Source organism: Phoca vitulina, unplaced genomic scaffold (genome assembly GCF_004348235.1).
Source record: "Phoca vitulina isolate PV1807 unplaced genomic scaffold, GSC_HSeal_1.0 scaffold11, whole genome shotgun sequence".
Taxonomy (NCBI): Eukaryota; Metazoa; Chordata; class Mammalia; order Carnivora; family Phocidae; genus Phoca; species Phoca vitulina.
In genome coordinates this window covers 41,611,957-41,637,367 of record NW_022589714.1, presented here as the reverse complement: position 1 = coordinate 41,637,367, position 25,411 = coordinate 41,611,957, and the positions used below count along the sequence as shown (strand labels likewise).

Here is a 25,411-nt window from a genome sequence, read left to right as displayed (position 1 = left end):
CCCTGAGATCAAGACCTGAGCTGAGGTCGAGAGTTGGATGCTCAACTGACTGAGTCACCCAGGTGCCCCTAGAGATTTTCAGTCATAGGCTTTGTGACAGCATTTCAGGAAGAGAAGGATTCACACGTGTTGCAGTCTAGCAGAAGAGAGAGTAGTATATGTACCCATGTGTTGTCCTATAGCATGATTCTCCAGTGGATGGATGCCTGGGATGGATCATTAAGGTGAAAAGAATTTACATTTATACTATAACCTTTTAACAAGCATGGAAAGGGAGAAGTCTGAGAACTGCTCTTTGACAATTTCTGTCTGGAAAGCATTGTTCAATCACACTCTCCTGGATATATTCCAGCTTACTTGCTCGAGTTTAAGGTGAATATTGGCTTCACTCCTGCAGCACTTTGGTGCTGGCCCCAGAGAGCGAACATTCTCTTTCTTCCCCTGGCAGCTGATTCTTTGGTGCCAGTTTCCATGTTTCTCCTTTTCTACATAGGCCTTGTACAGCAGAAAGGTTTTTACATTGCATCCACGTTCTGGGGATAAGCTGCCAACTGGTAATGGTGATGCTGGCAGAGTCAAGAATTGGGCCACATTTCCCAGAATGGACTGTGCCTCAGTAATCTATTTCTTTGCTAGATGTTGAACCGGGGGTAAACTAAGATGATATTTCAGAAAAGAGTTGCTGCCTTCTCTAGAAACAAGGAAGACTTAACTCTTTTGAAGATCATTTGGGTTTGATTTAAATACCAAGAGTAAGAATTGACGCTTTCTTTGATGGTTTCACTCAAATTGTATTAAGAGGAAAAGAAAATAAATCCTCTGAAGAAAACATCACAAAGAGAAATAATTGTAATGGTGGAAATAGAGGTACAGAGCTATGCAAAGAAAGCAGGAAGTAAAGTATCTCTCTAGTCCTTGGTATCTGTAGTCACCTGTCCTGGCTTCCAGATGTCAGGAGAGGCCAAACCCTCTGGTAGGCTCACTAGAAACTTCTGGCTCTTAAGTTTGACACATTGATTTTATTCAGTAAGCCCCAAGATTTTCAGATGATAGTTCACTAAAAACAATGAGGAATTTCTATCCCTTGGTTTGTTTAGGAGTCTTTAAGATTCAGAGCTCAGAAAGAAAGTCCTCAGATCTAAGCCAACAGCAGTTCAAAAATGCTATTTATTTGTGTCTGTAAGTTTGTACATAGTAACAACCTCATATTGTTGCAGAATTTTTTTTCCATGAGTTTTGAGTTGTTTTTTTTGAAAGAAATGCTTCAGTTGTCATTTTGTCACTGCATTTCAGATAGCTCATGGCCCTTTTATTGTGGCCATTTTAGCACATCATAATAACCCACAAAGTGGGGGGTTGAGGTTTGGATTTTTTTTCTTTGTTACTAGTTCTTTTATTTGTCCTTGTGACTGTAGTGATGACTTCATAGATGCAGAAAGAGTGAATGGATGAGTGAATAATTGGTTTAATGCATAGTTATTTCACTTCTTGAGTGCTCTTTTTGGCAAGATAATTGTAAATGTATATATTTTAATTGCACTGGTACATTGAACATGTCAGTGTCTATACCACTGGACCAACAGAGCTTTTTCTGGCTGTTGGGTGCCTGATAATAATGTCTTGATTTTCCTTTGGGACTCAACAGTATAGGTTTTTCTCCCAGCAGTAGGGGGAGTACAGATGATCGATCATTGATGTCATTGCAATTGTTATTTTTTAAAATAAATTTGTAAAAATACTAAAAAGTGATTTGAATTTTCACATTCCTTGGGGTCTAGGTTGTGTTTATAATGTTGAAATTGTGATCTTTGTAGACAAGGGAGCTCTGTAGACAGTGTCAAACTTGTAGTGTCCAGGCCTCTTAGTTGTATGTCTCCCCTTACTCTCCTTTTCTTCCCTTTTTGCCTTCCATCCTGCTGAGGAGGTAATCTCTGCCACCCGTGCAGATTGTATATTTCGTCTTACTACTGGAAGTGTTAACCAAAATTTGATGAAGTATTCCACAAGCAAAATAAGCCTTTTAGTTATTGATGTGGAGAACAAAGGTAAAAGAAATACAGGAAAAAAAATTAAATTTCCTTACAACTTAACAGCCCACTGACCAGTACTTACTTGAGACAGGCAGAGTGGCCTTCCTCTAGGAACTCAACTGCCTAGATGTTAATACTTTGCTGTGGCAAAAGGCAACCTGTTTGACATTAACCCGACCTCCAGGATCCTGTAAGTTTCCTTTAACATATTAAATTCATTTGGAAGCTTCCTTTATCTCTACTACCCAAGATATATGTTGGCAATCATCCTCCAAGCATATGGCCCCACTGATACACATCTAAAGGGTTTCATGACTAAGATTTTAGTAGAGGGTAATAAATGGCCCCTTGGAAACCTTGTTTCCAAATAAATTCCTTAGAGACTTACACAATCCCTAACCACCTCCCAACTTGAAAGGATACAATGAGCCACTGCTCACAACCCAGTGCAGCTCTTTCTGCCCAAGGTCCTGTCCCTGTGCTTTAATAAAACCACCTGCTTTGCACGGAAGATGCCTCAAGAATTCTTTCTTGGCTGTTCTGCTCCCAAACCCCAACATTTTCACATCAGTTATCACTGAAACAGCATTGACTGGGTATTGTAGAACTAAAGATAGTGAAGCTGTAATTTTAAGATTTTGTTTATTTCTGCAAAAAAACAAAACACGATGCTTTCCTGTTAAAAATCCACAACACACTCCTACTATTAATAATGTGAATTCTCCAAAAATCTGAGCCAACTGACAGGCAACCTCAGGCATTTACCACACAGGGAACCAGGAGCTGGAGCTAGAGCAAAGCAACGTCAGGAGCACACTCAGGAGACACCCTATAGACCTGTCCTGGCAGGTAAGAGAAACAGAAGAAATTCTCTAATTAAGGCACTGACCATTAAATAGCGTTAGCCTAAGGTTGATAAAAAACCATACTGAGGTTGCTTTAGTCAGATGCTAATGGAACATTGCCCTTAGAAATTCAGAGGTGAGCCAGCATTCCACTCTGGTGATAGAGGACCCCTCTATTGACACTATCTGAAATAATCTGTCTTATTGAAGAAACATTTTCACGGATAAAGATTTTTAAGCGTCATCTTGACTCTTGAACATGCTTGCCCTCCCCAGACCTGCTGCCTCTCACCTCCCAGAGGCCAGAGCAAGGGCGCAGGGGGCGGGAGGCAGGTGGCCCGCGGCCACCCTGGATTGGCACCTCCCCGAGGAGGCCCACACTGATTGGTTGGTGGGAGGGGCCCGCCAAGGCTGTCGTTGCGGATTGGCTGCTACCCGGAGGACCCTCGTTTCCGGTAGCTTGGCTGGCAACCCCGCCGCCGCCATGGCGATCGGCGAGCGGTTGGCGGCGCCACTTCTGTGGCCCGTAGAGGCCCGGTTGGCGGCGCTGCTTCCCGACCTGCTGGTGTTCAGGAAGCCCCGGCGATCGGAACCCGAGCTCGCCACGGCCCAGGGCGTCCTCCTTGGCGTCCACGTGACGGGTGAGCCGAGGCGCGTCGCTCTCCCGCCCTGCCCGAGGGGCGGCCGTTGGGCCTGGCTCCGAGAGGCGGCGGCGGTTACAGGCCTGGCCCCCGGGCAAGAAAAGGCGCGGCTTAACTGCTCGCCGCCGCCGCCTCGGGAAACCTGGTTCAGAGCTGGAGGACTCCTTCCGGAATGGTCTGGCGTAGCCCTAGAGTTCACTTCAGAAATGAAAGGAGACTCAGAAACGGAAAAGGACTTTTGCGGGACCACTCAGCAGGCTTTGAACCCAAGTTTTCTCCCAATACGCATACCGCTTCAGCCCGTTTTTTTCGCTCAATTAATTCCTTCTTTGGGTCCCTAAGTGTGTGCCCGCCACTGCGCTAGGAATTAGAGATCCAGCAGCTACTTCGAGAGTCGCTTACTTAACAAATATTTGTGGAGTTTGTGTCATGGATCTGAAGATGAGTGTCTGAAGGTGCCTGACCTCGAGGAGCTCACCATCTGAGTTCTCCATAAAGCTTTAATCCATCCCCCTCGTCATTGGTCTCTCTGTCCCTCACATGGGGCGAAATCCCATTTCTCCCTTGGCCAGGGAGCTTAAGAGGGTATGGCAGAAACGGGTTAGCTGGCTAGAGAGGAAAGAGGGTGCTTGTGGGTGAATCTTCATCTGCAGCTCCTGGAAATGAAGGGGGTGTGGCTCTCTGGGTTCCCAGGGGCGGCAGGCAGCCAGCCTGGCCCCTACGAGTAGGCTTGTTAAAGGATAATGAAATTACTCATCTGGAGGAGATCTGCTTCTTTACACTGGCTTGATGCGTGCAGGGAATAGAGCCAAAAGTTCAGGATTTGCAGCTAACGTAATTTTTGTTTTGTCGGCTAGGGTTTACAGCATTAATGGATAGGTTCAGCCTGACCTGCAAGTCGGAACATGACATGGACAAACTGGCCCACATCTTCAGTTATTACATCAGTGACATCGTGGAGCGTGAGTGACTATTGTAGGGAAGCCAGGAGGTGTGGTGCTGGGCTCCTGAGGGTTTGTAACAGAAGGGGGCCTGGGCTACTTGAAAAGATACCAAAGGGTTATTCCTTTAGTGTTACTCATCTTTTATTTCTTCTTTCTTGCTACTAACAGGCTAGATTTTTGCCTGTATCTGCCATTCTACTTAGTCTCACATTCTGTTGACTCAATGTTCAGAAAGGGGGAGGGAACAAATTAATTTTAATTTTTACTTTGCATGTTTATATTTTATTTCAAAATAAAGTGTTCCTCAGGTTGCCTCTTCTAACAATAATGTAATGTGCCACATGTGTTTATATCCGATATAATTTACAAAACACCTTCCCATTCTATTATTGCATTTTGATCCTGTGAGATAGGAATGAGTGTTTTCTTCATTTTCTGCCATATATTAAGCTTGTGGAAATTTGCCTAATCTGGGGAAGAAAAAAAATCAGCTCCTTACATGTGCAGTAAACATTTTGAGTACATATTCTTTTTTTTTTTTAAGATTTTATTTATTCATTTGAGAGAGAGAGAGAGAGAGGACAAGGAGGGGGAGGGGCGGGCGGCGGCAGAGGGAGAAACCGACTTCTGGCTGAACAGGGAGCCTGACGCGGGACTCGATCCCCGGACCCTGGGATCGTGACCTGAGCTGAAGGCAGATACTTAACCAACTGAGCCACCCGGGCGCCCTTAAGTGCATATTCTGCGACATACACTGTAAAAGGTCAGGGTGTGCAAAAACCTACTTTTGAGGAGCTTTCTGTCTAGTTAGACCTACCCAACAAATTAATCTGGTCCTGAAACTTTTAGTAGTTATATAACATTCCTTTCTTTTATTGACAGTGTCCATACAGTCATGTCCATAATTCTGAGATTCATCAGAATTTTTACTTTGTGGAATCTCCTTTAGGAACTTGTTTATTTGATTCACCCCTTACCCCTGAGGAACAGTTGTAAAAGGTCTTTAGATTTTTCTCATCAAGTTTAGATGAAAGGGAGAGATAGAAATTACATATGTATTATAACACCAGGAACTGCTGGGTACTAGAAATACAGGGGAAAATAAGGGGAAAATAATACCTGCCCTCTTGAAGTTTCCATGTTAGTGGGAGAGACAATAAGTAAACAAGATCATTATACATTATACATTTTACAAAGGAAATAGGGTGTGATGGTAAAGAATTGTAGAGTGGGAGATTTTTTTCAGGTAGGGTGATCATAGGAGGCTCCTCAAGTGTTTAAGCTGAGACATAAAGGATGAGAGAAACACCTTGTGAAGAGTGAGGAGTAAAGTGTTTTCAGGCAGAAGAGTGAGGAGTACAGTGTTTCAGGCAGAAGAATGCCAAGTGCAAAGCTTCTAAGATGAGAGGAAGCTTGACATGTTCTGGGAACTAAGAAGACCAGTGTGGCTAACACATAACTAGCAGGGAGAAGAGTGGCTTGAGGTGAGATTGGAGATCATTGAACTCTGTAGGCCATAAGGAGTTTGGATTATGTATTTTTGTATAAAGGGAAACTGTTAAAAGGTTCTGGCAAGGGGGTGATGTGGTCAGATTTACATTTTTGAAAGCTCATTTTAACCGCCTTATGGCAATTGGATTATAGGGAGCTGATGGAGGGCAGGTGGTAAGAATAGAAGCTAGAAGAGGCAGTTGTAGCAGCTGTGGAGAGATGAGGCTGATTTGGTCTAGAGTAGTGGTTCTCAACCTTGGCAGTACATTAAATAACCACTTGGGGAGCTTTTAAAGATTTTATTTATTTATTTGAGAGAGAGAGAATGAGAGAGAGCACATGAGAGGGGGGAGGGTCAGAGGGAGAAGCAGACTCCCTGCCAAGCAGAGAGCCTGATGCAGGACTCAATCCAGGGACTCCAGGATCATGACCTGAGCCGAAGGCAGTTGCTTAACCAACTGAGCCACCCAGGCACCCTCGGGGAGCTTTTAAAAATCCTGGTGTCTAGGCTTTACCTCAGACCAATTAAATCAGAATACCTTGGGGTAAGCCCAGAAATAAAGATTTTTTAAAGTTTCACAGGCTGTTCCAATGTTGAAGCCAAGGTGGAAACCATTGGTCTAGAGATAAGGCAGTGGAGCCATAAGGAGATGAATTGATTTGAAATGTGTTTTGCAGGTTCAACAGACAAGATTTGCTGGTATATTGATATCAGTGGGAAGTAGTGAGAAAAGCTACTCTCAAGGATTTTTTGGCTTTCATAATTGAATTGATGGTGGTGTCACTTACCGAGATGGGAAAGACTGGGCTTTGAGAAAGAAAATCAAGGGTTCTGTTTTGAATATACTGAGTTGTCAATAAGTCATTCAAATGGAGAATGAAGTCAGTAGCAATGATTGAGCCTGGAGCTCAGAGAATAGATCTCTGTTAGAGACAAAAAGTGAGTTGATGGCATAAAGATGTTACTTAAAGTTAGGAACTAATTGAGTCCACATGAGGAGAGTGTAAATAAAGAGCGCCTAAGACTGAGGCTTGAGGGAGGGACTCCAGGACAGATTATGATTAGAGAGAAAGAACTTACAAAAGAGACTATAAAGCAGCCAGTTAGGTGGGATATTGTGGTGTTCCTGAAGCCAAAGGAGAAGTAGAGTCTCTGGGGGAGGAAGGCTGGGGCTGGCTGAGTTGAAAATGAAAAGTATAAGGTACAGTGCTGTGAGAAAATACTGAATTTAGCAAGGTGAATGCTGTTGATGATCTTGATAAATTTTAGTGAAGTGATGGAGTTGGGAGTCAGATGGGAGAAAGCGGAGAAGAGAATGGTAGAGAAAATGTTTAAGAGTGAACAGGATATGAGGAACAAATTGTATATGGCCAACTCTTGAGAATTTTTTTGATGGGGATGTAGCAGAAAAATGGAGCTAATAGCAAGGGAAGGTAGAGTGTTGTGTTTTGTTTTCATTTTTTAAGATATTAATAGAAATGATCCAGTGGAGAGGAGATAAGGGAGGGAGTGAAGTTCTTGAAAGGGTGGGAGGGGCTAGGATCCAGAGCCCAATGGGGTGACTTTGAAGAGAACAGGAGTATTTCTTTCATTTTCAAGAAGATGGATATAGATACAGACAGATTTGGGGAGAAGCTAAGGGAAAGAAAAGAGTCCCTTGGAGGGAACAAATAGACTAGAGAAGAAATGAGGAAAAACTCAGTAGGCCATTCTTCTGATCATATATAATTCTGCCATGATCTAGTATATCTGATTTTGATGCATTTTCCTCTCTCTCCTTTACTTGATTTCAGATGTGCTGTGTTTTGGAGGAGATATCCTAAATATTACAGGTATTTTTCAGTTTTTCTGAATATTTAAAGGACTGTAAGTGAGGAAGACTTCATTTAGGTGGAATTTGGCATATTTGTTTATTCAGCATTGTTTGTTATTTAATATGTCCTTGGCCCTGGGAAACAAAGATGAAGAAGACACAGTCACTGACTCAAAGGTTCTCTCAGTCTAGTAGAAAAACCTTGCCCATATTAAGTTCACAGGTGCTTTACATTTTGCTTAATTAAATGACAAAAATAAGTGCCTATAAAGCACTTATTTGCATGAGAAAACTAATGAGAAACTTAGGCCTTAAGAGCAGAAGCTATGTGTAAGATAGGAGTCAAAATCTCCAATCTGGAGAACTCTCAGGATCATTAATAGCTATATGCCACAGAGTTGGCCTCTTTTTTAAATTTAAACTTAATTAAGCCACCCTTGAAATTAGATTTGAACATGAACCTACATTTTATGAACCTCTTAGCTAGTGCCCCTCCCATTCTGTTAGTATAGTGGTAGAGGGAAGATTATCAAAAATATTCTTTTTTTTTTTTTAAAGATTTTATTTATTTGACAGAGAGAGAGACAACGAGAGAGGGAACACAAGCAGGGGGAGTGGGAGAGGGAGAAGCAGGCCTCCCACTAAGCAGGGAGCCTGAAGTGGGGCTCGATCCCAGGACCTGGGATCATGACCTGAGCCGAAGGCAGACGCTTAATGACTGACCCACCCAGGCGCCCTATCAAAAATACTCTTAAACTAAAGGAACATTTCAGCTTCTGCCTTGTCTTGTTTTTCATGATGAGTGGTTTTGAGACTCTAAGGCAGTATTTTAACCAAGCATAATGTACAGGGCCAAGGAACCTTGCCTAACACCTTGCATGATATCTTCTGCATTATTGGGAGCTTTGCCCAGATCAGGTGAATCCAGATATTTGATCCTTGTCAGCCTGTCTTGTGTGTCTGCAGGGAATGTGCTTCTGGCACTCTGGACAGTGAAACAGAATCAACTCAGTGACATCATTACCCTGGTGGCAAAATGCAGTCTGGAGATACAGGAGAAATTTGGGATCTACCATACCAGAGAAGGCCAGGATCTGCAGCTAAAGATAGGTAGTAGCTACTAAAAGAGTGATCAATTAAAAAAAAAAAAACACTATAAAAAATTCAAAATATAAATGACAACCTGAAAAAAAAAATCTGCAACTTATATACATAAGGGGTGAATATTAGAAATAAAACACCTAGAAATCAACAGAAGACTAACTTTTTAAGAGAAAGATGGGAAAGGACACGAATAAATAGTACATAGACAAAGAAATACATCTCTTTTAACATGTGAAAAGATGTTTAATTTCATAATAAGAAAAATGCCAATTTTTATTGGCATTTGTTTCTTAAATTGCACATATGAATGGCTTATTTCTCACCTATAGATACCAAAAATTCATATGCTGACCACACTGTTGATGAGGCAATGAGGAATAAACACTCTCATATACACTGCTGATGGGAGTCAACAGCAGTACAACTTCTATGAAGAATAATTTTGGTAATCTCTGTTGAGATTCCAAATGCATTTATTCTTCAATCTAGCAATCCCACTCCCAAATATTTATCCTATAGGTATACCTGACTGTGTATGAAATGTTATCAGTATAAGATTATTGATTGCAATATGGTTTGTAATAAAACGATCTATAGGAGACTGGTTAAATAAACAATATGTCTACTCAATGAGATTTTATGCAACTTTAAAAAAAGATATTCTGATATAGCAATATCTTCAAAATATAGTTGAGAAAAAGCAAGATGCAAAGCACTGTGGTATGCTACCTTTTATATAAAGACAAAAAATAAGAATTTTTCTTGTTTGTTCATATTTGTATAAAGAAACACTGGAAAGATATATAAGAAATGAATAAAAGTTACCTATTGGAGGAAAAACAGTGTTATATTAGTTTCAGGTGTACAATATAGTGATTCAACAATCTCATACATCACCCGGTGCTCACCACAAGTGCCCTCCTTAATCCCCATCACCTATTTAACCCATCCCCCCACCCCCTCCCCGCTGGTAACCATCAGTTTGTTCTCTATAGTTAAGAGTCTGTTTCTTGGTTTGCCTCATTCTTTCTTTCTTTTTTTCCCCTTTGCTCATTTGTTTCTTAAATTGCACATATGAATGAAATCATATGGTATTTGTCTTTCTCTGACTTATTTCCCTTAACATTGTATTCTTAGCTCCATCCATATTGTTGCAAATGTCAAGATTTCATTTTTTATGGCTGAATACTATTCCATTGTGACACACACACACACACACACACACACACACACACACACACATCTTCTTTATCTGTCTTTTCATAAGATGCTCAACATCACTCATCTTCAAGGAAATGCAAATCAAAACTACAATGAGATATCACCTCACACCTGTCAGAATGGCTAAAATCAAAAACACAAGAAAACAAGTGTTGGGGAGGATGTAGAGAAAGAGGAACCCTCTTGCACTGTTGGTGGGAATGAATGCAAACTGGTGCAGCCATTGTGGAAAACAGTGTGGAGTTTCCCCAAAAAGTTTAAAAGAGAACTACCTTACAATCCAGTAATCACCCTACTGGGTATTTACACAAAAAAATACAAAAACACTAATTCAGAGGGATCATGCACCCCTATGTTTATAGCATTATTTACAGTAGCCAAATTATGGAAGCAGCCCAAGGGGCCATCGATAAATGAATGGGTAGTATAGACTTTTTAACAATATTTGTTCCTCCAGTCCATGAGCATGGAATGCCTTTCCATTTCTTTATGTCATCTTTAATTTCTTTCATGAGTGTTTTATAGTTTTCAGAGTACAGGTCTTTCACCTCTTTCATTAAGTTTATTCCTAGGTGTCTTATTATTTTTGGTACAGTTGTAAATGGGATTGTTTTCCTAATTTCTCTTTCTACTACTTCATTATTGGTGTATAGAAATACAACAGATTTCTGCACATTGATTTTGTGTCCTGCAAATTTACTGAATTCATTTATCAGTTCTTGCAGTTTTTTGGTGGAGTGTTTGGGTTTTCTACATATAGCATGTCATCTGCAAATAGAGTTTTACTTCTTCTGTTTAATTCTTCCTTACCAGTTTGGATGCCTTTTATTCCTTTTTGTTGTCTGATTGCTATGGCTCGACTCCCAGTACTACATTGAATGCAAGTGTTTAGAGTGAACATCCCTGTTTTATTCCTGACCTTAAGGAAAAACTCAGTTTTTCCCCATTAAGGATTATGTTAGCTGTGGGTTTTTTATATATGGCCTTCATTATGTTGAGGTATGTTCCCTCTAAACCTACTTTGTTGAAAGCTTTTATCATGAAGGGATATTGTACTGTCAGATGCTTTTTCTTCGTCTGTTGAAATGATCATATGGTTTTTATCCTTTCTCTTATTGATGTGATGTATCATGTTGATTTGTGAATATTGGACCACGCTTGCATCTTGGGAATAAATCCCACTTGATCGTGGTGAATGATTTTTTTAATGTATTGTTGGATTCAGTTTACCAGTATTTTGTTGAGGATTTTTGCATCTATGTTCATCAGAGATATTGGCCTGTAGTTCTCTTTTTTTGTGGTTTCTTTATCTGGTTTTGGTATCAGGGTAGTGCTGACCTCATAGAATGAATTTGGAAGTTTTTCTTCTATTTTTTGGAATAAATAATATGAGGAGAATAGGTATTAACTTCTTCTTTAAATGTTTGGTAGAATTTGCCTGTGAAGCCATCTGGTCCTGGACTTGTTTTTTGGTTGGGAGTTTTTGATTACTGATTCAATCTCCTTACTGGTAATTGGTCTATTCAAATCTTCTATTTCTTCCTGCTTCAGCTTTGGTAGGTTGTATGTTTCTAGGAATTTATCCATTTATTCTAGGCTTTCCAATTTGTTGGCATTTAGTTTTCATTATATTCTCTTTTAATTGTTTTATTTCTGTGGTGTTGGTTGTTATTTCTCCTCTTTCATTTGTGATTTCATTTATTTGAGTCCTCTTTCTTTTTTTAATGAGTCTAGCTAGAGATTTATCAATTTTGTTGATCTTTTCAAAGAACCATCTCCTGGTTTCATTGATCTGTTCTACTTGCTTTTTAGTTTCTGTATCATTTATTTCTGCTCTAATCTTCATTATTTCCTTCCTTCTGCTGGTTTTGGTTTTTGTTTGTTGTTCTTTTTCTAGCTCCCTTAGGTGTAAGGTTAGGTTGTTTATTTGAGATTTTTCTTGCTTCTTGAGGTAAGTCTGTATTGCCATAAACTTCCCTCTTAGAACTGCTTTTGCTGCATCACAAAGATTTTGGACTGTTGTGTTTTCATTTGCATTTGTTTCCATGTACTTTTTGATTTCTTCTCTGATTTCTTGGTTGACCTATTCATTATTTAGTAGCATATTGTTTAACCTCCAAGTATTTGTGATCTTTCCAGATTTTTCCTTGTGGTTAATTTGTAGTTACATAGTCTTGTTGTTAAAAAAGGTACATGGTATGATTTCAGTGTTCTTGAATTTGTTGAGGCCTGTTTTGTGGCCTAATATATGATCCATTATGAAGAATATTCCCTGTGCACTTGAAGAGAATGTGTATTTTGCTGTTTTAGGATGGAATGTTCTGAATATATCTGTTAAGTCCATCTAGTCCTGTGTGTCATTCAAAACCATTGTTTCCTTGTTGATTTTCTGTTTAGATGAACTGTCCGTTGATGTAAGTGGGGTGTGAAGTCCCCTACTATTGTATTATTATCAATTAGTTCCTTTCTGTTTCTTACTAATTGTTTTATGATTTGGGTGCTCCCATGCATAAATATTTAAATTGTTATATCTTGTTGGATTGACCCTTTCTTATTATATAGTATCCTTCTTTGTCTCTTGTTACAGTCTTTTTTTTAAAGTCTATTTTGTCTGATATAAATATTGCTACTCCAGCTTTCTTTTGTCATCCATTTACATGGTAAATATTTCTCCGTCCTCTCACTTTCAATCTGCAGATATCTTTGGTCTGAAATGAGTCTTTTGTAGGCAGCATATAGATTGGTCTTGTTTTTTTATCCACTCTGTTACCCTATGCCTTTTAATTGGAGCATTTATTTCATTTACATTCTAAGTAATTATTGATAGATGTGTATTTATTGTCATTTTGTTACTTGTTTTGTTGTTGTTTTTGTAGTTTTTCTCTGACCCTTTCTTGTCTTTCTCTCTTTCATGGTTTGCTGGTTTTCCTTGGTGATATACTTGGATTCCTTTCTCTTTATTCTTTGCATATCTATTAGTGGTTTTTGATTTATGGTTACCATTAGGTTTGTATATAACATCTTCTGCATATAGCAGTCTATATTAAGTTGATGGTCACTTAAGTTTGAACCCATTCTTTACTCCTTTTCCTTCCATGTTTTAGGTATATGATGTCATATTTTCATCCTTTTTTTTTTTTTGTGACTCCTTTGACTGATTTTTTTTACAGAAATACTTACTTTTACTGCTTTTGTGTTTCCTCCTTATCATACACTCACTTATGGTCTTTCCTTTCCACGCAAAGAGTCCACTTTAGTATTTCTTGTAAGGGTGACTTAGTTGGTCATGAACTCCTTTAGTTTTTGTTTGTCTGAGAAACTTCTTATCTCTCCTATTCTGAATGATAGCCTTGCTGGATAGGGTATTCTTGGCTGTAGATTTTTCCCTTTCAGCACTTTGAATATATTATACCATTCTCTTCTGGCTTGCAAAGTTTCTGCTGAAAACTGCTGATAATCGCCTTATGGGGTTTCTCTTATATGTAATTGTCTTGTCTCTTGCTGCTTTAAACATTTTTTTCTTGGGGGTGCCTGGGTGGCGCAGTTGGTTGGGCGTCCAACTCTTGGTTTTGGCTCAGTTCATGATCTCAGGGTCATGAGATTGAGCCCCACGTAGGGCTCTGTGCTGCATGCAGAGTCTGCTTAAGTTTCTCTCTCCCTCTGCCCCTCCCCCCCACATCTCTCTCAAATAAATAAATCTTTAAAAATTTTTTTCTTTATTACTCCTTTTTGCCATTTTGATTACTATGTGTCTTAGTGTAGACCTCCTTTGGTTAATTTTGTTGGAGGATCTCTTTGCCTGGATCTGGGTATGTGTTTCCTTCCCAGATTAGGGAAGTTTTCAGCTATTGTTTCTTCAAATAAATTTTCCTCCCTTTTCTCTCTCTCCTTCTGGAACCCCTATAATGTGCATGTTATTACACCTGAAGGCATCACTGAATTCCCTTAAGTCTACTCTCAGTGTGCATAATTCTTCTCTTATTTGTTTAGCTTGATTACTTTACATTACTCTGTCTTCTAGTTCATTAATTTGTTCCACTCCTTCTTCCCCCTGCTGTTGATTCTATCAAGTTTATTTTTAATTTCATTTATTGTGTTTTTCATCTGGTTCTTTTTTATGTTTTCTATCTCTTTTTAAAGGTCTCACTGATGTCCTCCACTCTTTTCTTGAGTGAATATCTTTATGATCATTACTTTAAATTTGCTATCAGCCATGTTACTTATCTCCATTTCACTTAGGTCTCTTGCTGTAGTTTTGTCCTGTTTTTTTATTTGTGATATATTCTTCTGTCCCCTCATTCTGCCTAACTCTCTCTGTCTGTTCCTGTGGGTTTAGGAAAGTCAGCTACATCTCTTGCTCTTGAAAGTAGTGGGTGGGATGTGTACTTTTAACTAGTGGCACTGGTCCTCCTCCACAGGGCATGTGTAGCTGCTGCAGAGGCCGAAGGACCTGGGTACTCTGGACAGCATGCAAGGGCAGGGTATATAGTTTTAACAAAGTGTGTGCATCCTCCATGGGAGGTCGGGAGATACAGTGTTGGCAAGGATTGCCTGGGTCTTCTTGGGGAGGGGATCCACAGCACCAGGACTGAGGCAGTTCTGGCTGGAGGGGGCAGGGCACAGTATAAGCAAGTTAGGGAGCAAGTGCCGGTCCTGCACCCATTCCCACAGGTAGCAGCTGTATGTTTATGATGAGGGGCAGGGAAGGGAAATGGCACCTGCCAGCTCCTTTGTTCCTGGAGAAGTCCCTCAGTGAACTCTGAGATTAGTAACTGACTCTCCTTCCCATAAGCCACAGGCGCCTTTCAAACTTCGGCTTCCAAGCTGTATCTCTGCACGCTATTTTCTGTGCTGTCTTTTTAAGGGCAGGGGCTCAGCTTCCTGTCACTAGCTAAGCTCTCTCAGAGCCAAGCCCACTGCTTTTTAAAGTTCCAGGCTTTAAGTCCCACTGATAATAAGCACTCATGAAATTCAGCCCCTGTGATTTTTAAAGCCAAATGCTATAGGGATTTCTCTTCTCCTTGTAGGCTCCCCAGTGTGCTTCTTGCCCCTCTTCTTGTCCATGGCTCCCACCCTCCAGCAGTCACACCCACGGGGTTTAGATTCCCACTGAGTCCTCACCATTCCTACCCTCTTCGATGTGGCCTCTTCTCTACATTTAGGCATGGAGTTTGTTTGGCCAATCTTCGGGTCCTTTTCTGGGTTGTTTGCTCTGATCCAAGTGTTACCTAGTTGTGTCTGGGGTAAGGTGAGTTTAGGATCCTCTTACTGTACCATCTTCCCCAAAAATCAGAATCAAGAATTTTTATGTATATTCTTTATATAGTTTGATTTTTGAACTATGTTATTATATTACATAATCAAAAATGTAATACAATACAATAAAGATTTAAAAGCTGCACACAGAGGCAAAAATTGCATCAGTGACAGAGTCAGGATTAGAGGGGAAGCTCTATATACAAAGCTCCTTCACAGAAGTCCAGAAACATCAAGAGGTTTCTGAATGAAGGGCAAAAGTTGACTCTACCTATTCATTTATATTTTGAGGAGCAGCCTGAAGAATTATATTCTGAATTATATGTCATCTCTTCTGTCCTGGCATTTTTTGTTGTTTTGCTTTTTGTTTTATTGATGGATAATTCATAATTGATACTGTACATAACATATTTGTATACTTTTGAAACCATCACCACAATTAAGATAATGTACATACCCATCACTCACTAAAGTTTCCTTGTACCCTTTTATAACCCCCCTCCTACCACTCCCCTCCCTATCCTCAAGAAATCTCTGATCTCCTTTCTGTCATTAGAGATTATTTTGATATTTTTAAAGAATGTTGTAGCATGTATCAGTAGTTCACTCCTTTTTATTGCTAAGTAGTATTCTTTTATACGGATGTACCACAATTTGTTTATCCATTCACTTTTTGATGGACAGTTGGGTTGTCAATTTTTGGCTATTACAAATAAAGCTACTATGAACATCTGTGTATAAGTCTTCAAAGAGACATGTGTTTATTTCTCTTGGGTAAATACCTAGAAGTGAAAAGTCTAGATCATATGGTAGATATATGTCTAACTTTTTAAGGAATCGCTAATCTTTTTCCCAAAGTGGTTGTACCATTTTACATTCCCACCAGCAATGTGTGAGTGTTCCAATTTGTCCATGTCCTTATTAACACTTATTGTTGTCTGTTTGAAGAACTTCTTTTAACATTTCTCATAGTGTGGGTTTGCTAGATATGTGTTAGTTCAGTTCTTGTATGTCTGAAAAATCTTTATTTCACCTCTGTTTTCTGAAAGGTATTTTCACTGGGTATGGAGTTCTAGGTTGATGGGGGATTTTCTCTCTTACATTAAAGTTGTTTTTCTAAACAACAACTAACGTCACAGGACATTAGGTACAGTAGATGGATTAACAGGTGGTGAATTTACCATAATTTACCATAATTCCCAGAACAATGAAGAAACTAGAAAAAACACACAAAGTAACAATTTTCAAGATATTGGACATCAGGTAATAAAGGACAATGATACCTGAGAGATAGGAAACAAACAAGGTGAACCCTCTGATACCCTAGCTTACCACATGGAAGAGTTTCCAGGACTTCTAGCTTGCAGCATTTCCAACAAGAAATCTGCTTTCATCTTTATCTTTGTTTGTATATAATGTCTTCCTTCCACCACCACCCCCCCACCCCGGCTTCACTTATGGTTTTTTTCTTTATCACTGGTTTTGGGTAATCTGATTATGATGTCCCTCGATATAGTTTTCTTTCACTTTTGTGCTTGCAGCTCGTTGAGATTCTGGATCTATAGGGTTTGGGGTTTTATCAAATTTAGAAAATGTTCTGCTATTATTTTTCCAAATAATTTTTTCTCTCTTCCTCCTCCTCTGTCCAATTACACACATATTAGGCTGCTTGAAATTGTCCTACAAGTCATTGATATTGTGTTCATTGTTTCTTTTTTTCTCCCTGTTTTCATTTTGGATAGTTTCTATTGCTGTGTTTTCAACTGTACAGACCTTTTCTTTTGCAGTGTCTCTACTTACTCATTTTTCTAGGTTCTTGAAGATAGTTATAACTTTTAATGTTTTCTTATTTGCTAATTCTATCGTCTGTGTTATTCTGGGTTAGGCTTGATTGATTGATTTTTCTCCTCATTGTGGATCATATTTTCCTTTTTCTTTGCATGCCTGGTTATTTTGGGTGGGTTCCACACATTGTGAATTTAACCTTGTTGGATATGCTGGATTTTTTTTTATACTTCTATAAATATCCTTGAGCATACTTCTGGGATGTGGTTAGCTTGATTTTTTTTTTCAGGTTTTGCTTTTAAACTTTGTTGGGTGGGACCAGAGCAGTGTTTAGTCCAGGGCTGGTTTTGCCCCATTCCTGAGGCAAATCCCTTCTGAATACTGTACCTAATGCCCTGTGACTTATTAAGTTTGACACTCTGGCTGGTGGGAACAGGAACTATTGCCAGCCCTGCGTGATACTGGGGGTTGTTCCTTCTAATCTCTTCAGGTGGCTCTTTCCCTGGTTTCAGGTGGTTTCCTCACATTGATGTACTTGTTAGTACTCAGTACTCAGCTAAAGACTTGTAGGGGACCTGGTACAAATCTCTGGAATTCTCTCTCTGTACACTTCTCTCCAGTACTCACAGTGCCCTGTGAACTCTAACCACCTTGGCCTCCTCAGATCTTAGCTCTGCTTCCTCAACTTGAGGAGTCCTCTGGGCTATACCTGGGCTTCCCCTCCCTGAGAAGTCCTGGAAACTCTTCCATGCAGTAAGCTAGGGTATCAGAGGGTTCACCTTGTTTGTTTCCTATCTCTCAGGTATCATTGTCCTTTATTACCTGATGTCCAATATCTTGAAAACTGTTACTTTGTGTGTTTTTTCTAGTTTCTTCATTGTTCTGGGAATTATGGTAAATTCACCATCTGTTAATCCATCTTGGCCAAAAGCATATATCTCTACGATTCTTTTAAAACTATTTTCCCTTTCTTTTTAGCTTCGATTGGGTAACTTAGCTAAGGGCAGGCTTAACTTGGATATAGTCCTTTTTCCTCTGGCAAGCAAACCGTTTTTTTAGCCATATTAGCAGTGAGAAATGCCTCAGGGTAAAAAAAACAGGAGATAGAATAAAAGTATATGGCAAAGCCCAAGTCTGATAAAATACTGATTGGTATTTTATCTGGTAAAATCACTTAGCCTTGATTATATGTTGAGGAGGTGGTATAGTCACTGTGGCAGCAGTTTCTGAGCATAACCATTCGGTCTCTGCCATCACAACCTAGTTGTTTATTAGAAGAACAATTTAAAGAGAGGAATCTTAGAGGCCTAGGATCTCTTGCCTCTTCCTCCATACAACCCAGGCTTGTTTGAATGTGTCTGGATATGCTTAAGACAGAAGGAAATCTGAGGCAAAGTAATATTTTTGAAGGTAAGCTCACCTAATATTTTTGCAATAACAAGACTGGCTTGATGCATAGAGCAATGTGCATAGTTTTCTAATTGAGTTTGGCTATTCACCACTGGTCTCCTTTTTTCTGGATAGGTCTATCTGCAGGTCGGATTTCCCAGGTTATTGTTGGAGATGAGCAGCGACAGTACCTCTTGGTGATTGGGCGGGATGTGGATGATGTCCAGGTAGCTCAGCGTTTGGCTCAGGCAAATGAGATTGTCTTGTCCTGGAACTGCTGGAAGCTTTGTGAGCAGTACATGTTTGAAGTGGAAATCATGAGGGAGGATGAAGCTGTGAAGGTAGGAGGCTGGTCCCATCCATTGCACGCGTCCTGAAAAGGCCTTTCTACTACACAGGGCAGTGCTCTGGTGCTGGTCACATACGGCTTGACCAAACCAACAACCATTAGAACTCTATTTTGGAGGGAGGTGGGGGATGTCCTCCCAGGAAGTTAGATGAGGCAGAAAAATAAGGCTGGAAAGATACATTGATCAACAAGGGAAATGGCATCCTCAGCCCCTTTGTTAAGGGACCAACAGTAATCCAGTCGGTGGGTGGGCGCCCAATTGAGCAGTTTCCTTTCTGTAGTTAAGAGATATGCGGATCATTGACCCATTTGATTTTGATGAGCATTTTGACAAGTGCCTTGATTACCTGCCACATTACCGGACAAGTGCTGGTAAGTTACTTGGTCCTTTCTCCCCAAGCCCAAAATTTCAAAGATAAATTTTCCACATGGCTGGAGACATTTTGTTTTTTTTCCTTTTCTCAGATACTCTAAGAACTGCCCTGGAGTTGGATCCAGACTCTGCGCTTGAACAAACCCTGCGGAAGTACATAATGAAAAACCTCTTGAAGAAGGTTATTTCCTAGTTCTTGAGTCATCGTGTAGACCGTGTGTGTGTGTTTATGTTGACAGGTGTACATTTATATGTGATGACCTTTTCATATTGATCCAGTTCATCTCCTGCTCTCCATTGTAATGCTGGCAGGTTTCCCCATCTGTACCAGTTCCTGTGATGACATGTCTTAACTTCAGATTTCTCAGTTCTAGCAAGTGGAAGCCATATTTGTTTTTCAGTTTGTCCCTCAAGAAGCTAGTACATTGTAAACAGGGTAGAGAGTATATGCTTGGTAAATATGTGTTGATTGTGTATATATGAATCTATATGAATCCCTTAGTAAGTGATATAATGACTAGTAGAATGGACATATCAAATTAACTCTAAGAGAAAACATAAAAGTGTGGCAAATTTCATCAGTGAATTAGGTTTAAAGTCAAACAGTTTTAATTCCAAGTGTACTGGTTTGTACATCTTCTATACTTCTCAAACCTGAATTTTAAGTTTTTTGTCTGACATCTGTAAGTTATTTTCTCATACTCACCATGGAATATAGAATTCAAATGCTTAAACATGATACTGAGAGTTGAAGATACAGGCAAGATAACTCACTGTGTCTTTGTAGATTGATGAAGGGCAGCCTATGGAGTATATATCCGAATTCCGTACCGTGACTATGGTTTTGGTCAGCCTAGAGTTCCACAAGACAGCATGGATGTCGCATTTGTGTCATCTTATCCAGGAGGCTGCCCTGTACATCTCCACAGTCATAGAGAAAGGGGGTGGCCAGCTAAGCCGGATCTTTATGTTTGAGAAAGTAAGTACAAGGAAACTTGACCCATCAGCATTAAAGGTGAGTGAGGAATAATAGTCTTGTTCCCCACATAACACATGTGTAAGTCAAATTCCCTGCTGTTTATTTTGTGACAAGCTATAGGACATCAGAAGTTCAACTAATAATTGTTAAGGAATGGGATGTTCTAGTTAATTTAATTTTCAGGGTAACTGAAGATTATCTCCATGTCCTTTTTCATTCAATTCTTGTTGAAAAATCTTTGTCAGAGCAAAAGCATATTTTTCTGGTTCTATTAGTAAAGTGAGTGTAATCAGATAATTCTGATAATTGAGGAGCTTGAAAAAGAGCAGTATCATAATACATGACATTGTAGGTGAATAAAAATGTGAGTAGATAGACAGCTCAAGGCATATACTAGAAATGGAATTTTTGAAAAGTTCTTGACATCAGTTTTTCTTATGTTTTAAATTTCAGTTCTTTGAAGAGTTAGTTGAATCAAGATTTTATTTCTTCTTCTTCTTTTTTTTAATCTCCATGTTGATGTGGCCCAGAGTGTCCATTTCATGAATCCTGTAGAATTCAACATTCCTAACAGAAAACCAGTGGGGAAAAGCTCTGGCTTCATTCAGGGGAGTTGGTCCAGTTGAGGCAAGCATATTCTTTCCCCAGGTAAACTTCTCTTTTCCTTCTTTGTCATCTGTCCCAGGGCTGCATGTTCCTCTGTGTTTTTGGCCTTCCCGGGGATAAGAAGCCAGATGAGTGTGCACATGCCCTGGAGAGCGCCTTCAGCATCTTCAGCTTCTGCTGGGAGAATCTTGCTGAGACCAAGTGAGGAGGAAGGTGGGGCAGAGAGGAGCTTCTCAGGCCCCAGGGGGCTCTTCAGGCAGGGTAGGAGGCAGTAACAAGTAGCTGGGGTTGAGAGTGTCCAGAATCTGCCTAAAGAGGAGAGAACATGCTAAGGGAAGTCAGAAAATAAGCTCTATTAAGGAATCATTAGGCACAGAATTATGTAATAGATACCCAGGGAAAATGAAGATAAGTTTCCATCTAATGGGGTGAAAGAGGGAGGCACCGAATACTCATAACAAGATTTAAGAACGCCACAAAGGAACAAGCAAATGTGTAAATTAATATAATACAAATAATATGTCTGTATGTCGTGGGAATGTAGAACAAAGGCTGCCTGTCTGCAGGGAGGGGAGGTATGGGAAGAGAAGTTGTAGGGCAATTATCAAGATAGGAAGGGACCACCGCTGGAGTTCAACAATTGGGGAAAGCGAGAGAGGGCATTTTAGACAAAGGAAGCATGGTGAAACATCCGAAGATGTTTAGTCTTATTCTTGGTGTGGCAGCAGAACCAACTGCGTGGTTTAGGTCTTGGGTGTCTCTTACTCACCCTGAGCAATGGGCCCAAGTAAAAGTCCTCAATCCTGGCCTTAGAAGAAGGCAGGAGAATTTTGATGGCAAAGATACAATAGTGTTAGCATTGTAGCCACTTTTTGTGCTCTCTGTAAACAACTGAAAATGGTTTATTTGTAGATTTAACTTGAAACTAATTTATGCCTCGTTGTACCCTCTTTCTCCATCCACATATCTTATCTGTCACATGAAATTTTCACATCAAGTAAATTTTCACATCAAGTAAGTCTGATTATTCCTTGTTATGTATGAACTTGCTACCTTTGAACCTTTTCTTCACCTGGAACAGTGTATGCCCCCTTTTTAAATAATTCATATTTCTAGTGCTTTCCCATTCCTGGCCTAGGTAGGACCACACCTCCCTTCACTTGTCCCTACTGGACACACCGTCTGTGCTGTAGCCATCTTGAACTGCTTAGTTTTGCACAAACACAGCAGGCTTTTCAGAGTCTCTGCCTTTTCCCACTGAAAGGAATGCTGTTGCCCCGCTTTCACAGTACTTCAACTTACAAAGTCCAATCATACACCCTCTCCTTTCTGAGTGCTTTTTCTAACTCTCTAGTATGAGTTAGTATATTCATTCTGTTTGCTCTGTTAATTTGCTATACCGATCTCTAATATGTAGTATTTGTCTTGCTAACTTATAAATATGTCTCTTCGCCTCCCTCAATTTCTACCACCTTCCTGCTGCCCGAAACTGAACTTCTCCAGAGCAAGATATTTTAAACACCTAGCCCAGTACTTGGTACTGCACATACTTCTCAGTGCTTGTTAAATGAATGAACTTATACACGAATGAATGAATGAAAAATATTACTTATTTTTAAAATGTATTCCAAAGGCTAATTCGTTTCAGGAAGGCTTCCATCAACAGCCTGACCCTGTGATTATTCCTTTACTCTGACATTCTAGCATTAATTGATCCATTAACCCTGTATTGATAACTGTTGATCTACTTTTCATTTTGGGGTTTTATCTGAGGCAGCATGGTATAGTGGAAATAACACTGGGCTAGGAGTCGGGAGGCCTGGATTCTCATTCTGACTCTTCTGTTGATTTCTGCCGTGTAACTCTGGGAAAGTTAATTAGCTCCTTCAGTTGTGGGTTTTTGTTTTTTATTTTGTCAAATGGGGTTAAAATATTTGCCCTACATACCTCACATATTTGTTGTTAATTATTCCTCAAAGGATCAGATGGAGTAATCAATTTGAAAGTACTTCAAAAAACATATATAAACTATCTAACAGATATAAGGTGTTTTTATTTAGTCTTTCTGCTGATAATAGCTCCCCAACTAAAACTCCATGAGTACGGGGACTATTTTGTTCCTTTGTAACTTTATACACATGGTGTGATGTAGACAGACAGCAGTCTCTGGCCTTTTCTATTCTGAGCTCTAAAACTAGACATCTGGATCTGAGGAGTCACAGCTCTAGTGCCTGACTTGGAGGCTTCTGACTGTATTTACCCACTGTTGCTTTTCGGACCCCCAGGCTTGTTTCCATCAGTATTACCAACGGACCAGTATTCTGTGGCGTGATTGGGGCAGTAGCGAGACACGAATATACAGGTAGAAGAGGACATTGGACTATTAGCTCTGTGACTTAGGGGATAAAAGTGGAGGAGATGGTTCAAAAATTCTCCATCCTTTTCTTTACTGTCTCTCTGACACAGTTATTGGCCCAAAGGTGAGCCTTGTGGCCAGAATGATAACTGCTTATCCAGGTTTGGTGTCCTGTGATGAGGTAACATATCTAAGATCCATGCTACCTGCTTACAACTTCAAGAAACTCCCAGAGAAGATGATGAAAAATATCTCCAACCCAGGGAAGATGTATGAATACCTTGGCCATAGGAGATGTATGTGAGTGTCATTAATAGTTTATTCCCATCTCTTTTACAGAATCAGGGTATAGGAATCATCAGTGTTTGAGTGTATGAAACTAGAAAGAAAGATGCTTCGAGTCCTGGCGTGCTGGAATAAGAGACATAAGAGGAGGGTTTAGTGTCTGAGATCTTTAGCTTTTCTGTTTAGCTCTTAGCTAGTTCCTCAGTGAACTTCTTGCTATCCAACAGGAAGAGAATGCAATAGGTCACGAATCTGGGTGTTCTTTTTTTCTTTGTGTACCTCACAATTTATTTACTTCTCTGAGCCTGGAACAATCAATATTTCTCCCCTTCCTCCTCCCAAAGATTTTTAATTTTTTTACAACTCTTATATAGAACTCTGGACCTTTTCAATTATCTGAAAGTACTTGCTGATGAGACAGTTTATCTTCTAGCTATTTAGAGATGTACATTCTGTCTATCCCAATCTGTTAATAGACGCATTTCCCTTTGTCCTTTTTCCCAGAATGTTTGGGAGGAGACATTTGGCCAGAGAGAGAAATAAAAATCACCCTTTGTTAGGTGAGTTTTCTTTTCTACCTTAAATCATATTTTTTCCAGCTGTAGATGGTTAAATGTGATTTTTAAAAAATGCAAGACTAAGTGCTTCTAAGCATTATATTAAAAGAATAGAGAGCAACCTTCTTACTGAATTTATGTTAATTTTGAAGAGGCCTTGCCATTTCTTTTCCATGTTGAATGTTTACACTTCAGGTAGAGGCTTCTAACTTTGCCTGAGAAGTACCAACATTTAGTAAGAATCTTTGTAAGTCAGAGTTCAGCTATTGAGGTCTGCTCAGCTTGTTGTGGATCATCTCTAGAGGAAAATTCCTCATCATGAGACCATAAAGAGGGCACCAAGACTGTTACCACACACACTATATATTCCCTATCTTTATATTTATCTTCATATATATCTATTAGTCTATTATCTTTACATAGCCCGTGACCAACTTTGAAGACTAGATTGTTATAATGTATATATATATACAGTATAACTAAAATGTTATAATGTTACAAAAAGCTAAGAAGATATAGTAGCTCCCATGTCTATGTGGTCCCTAATTATTCTTAATGTTATTATTTAGGCTCCAGAGCAAACCCCCAAGCCCAGCACACATTTCTGTATAGTCCAGAACTGATTTTATGTAAAGAGATGTGAAGCCTCATCAAAGAATGGGATTCTGCCCAAGATTCTAGGGGAAAAAACCATTCTGAGAGTTACCTTTGCAAAATAAATAGAGTGTCTACTAAAAACACAGGAGTATTAGGTGCTCCCTGTCTCTCTACAGACCGGGAGAAAGAATTAGAAGCCTTCCAAATGGCACAGCGGGAATGTTTGCACCAGAAGAAGGGACAAGCAGTTTTGTATGAAGGTGGAAAAGGCTATGGAAAAAGTCAGCTGTTGGCTGAAATAAACTTCCTAGCCCAAAAGGAAGGACACAGGTAAAGATTCCTGCTTTCTGGCTCAGTGTCTACTTCTCTGGAGGCTCCTTTCCCTTGTTGGTAAGACTCTTGTATCATTAGATTCAGCATCCTTGGGCTAGTGGAGTGAGTAACCTCTCTGTGGGTCAAGGGACTCCCAGTGACCATATTAACATTCACAGGGTGTTACCATTGAAGCTGAAGGAAGCAGATTTCAAGCAGTGCTTCTATGCCATCCAGACCCTCATGGCCATCTTCTTTGAGATTGATGCATGTCCAGCCTATTACCGGCAAGAGTGCCTACACAAACAGCTCCGTGGGATGGTGGAGGAACCTCTTCACTGCCTTTTTAATGACCTCTTCTTTGTGAAGGTAATGAAGGCCATGGCTTTCTGAATTGGATACTAATGTTATTTTTGGTGGATAGTTGGACCCAGGATTGTTTTCTAATCTAATGCCCTTAGGCCATATATGTATAGC

General features: G+C 39.8%; 1 protein-coding gene across 1 annotated transcript in view; it reads left to right on the top strand.

Moving 5' to 3' along the window:
* The first annotated feature begins 3,342 nt into the window (after nucleotides 1-3,342).
* LOC116635617 (adenylate cyclase type 10-like) overlaps nucleotides 3,343-25,411 on the top strand; it is a 44,819-nt gene continuing 22,750 nt past the window's right edge. Inside the window, exons 1-14 of the mRNA XM_032409848.1 lie at nucleotides 3,343-3,516; nucleotides 4,374-4,478; nucleotides 7,746-7,784; nucleotides 8,732-8,875; nucleotides 18,656-18,861; nucleotides 19,151-19,241; nucleotides 19,335-19,423; nucleotides 20,030-20,221; nucleotides 20,907-21,028; nucleotides 23,113-23,189; nucleotides 23,294-23,483; nucleotides 23,973-24,028; nucleotides 24,799-24,952; nucleotides 25,114-25,303. Of these exons, the coding sequence (XP_032265739.1) occupies nucleotides 3,360-3,516; nucleotides 4,374-4,478; nucleotides 7,746-7,784; nucleotides 8,732-8,875; nucleotides 18,656-18,861; nucleotides 19,151-19,241; nucleotides 19,335-19,423; nucleotides 20,030-20,221; nucleotides 20,907-21,028; nucleotides 23,113-23,189; nucleotides 23,294-23,483; nucleotides 23,973-24,028; nucleotides 24,799-24,952; nucleotides 25,114-25,303 (1,812 nt within the window). The 5' untranslated portion in view covers nucleotides 3,343-3,359. The remainder of the gene's footprint in view (nucleotides 3,517-4,373; nucleotides 4,479-7,745; nucleotides 7,785-8,731; nucleotides 8,876-18,655; nucleotides 18,862-19,150; nucleotides 19,242-19,334; nucleotides 19,424-20,029; nucleotides 20,222-20,906; nucleotides 21,029-23,112; nucleotides 23,190-23,293; nucleotides 23,484-23,972; nucleotides 24,029-24,798; nucleotides 24,953-25,113; nucleotides 25,304-25,411) is intronic.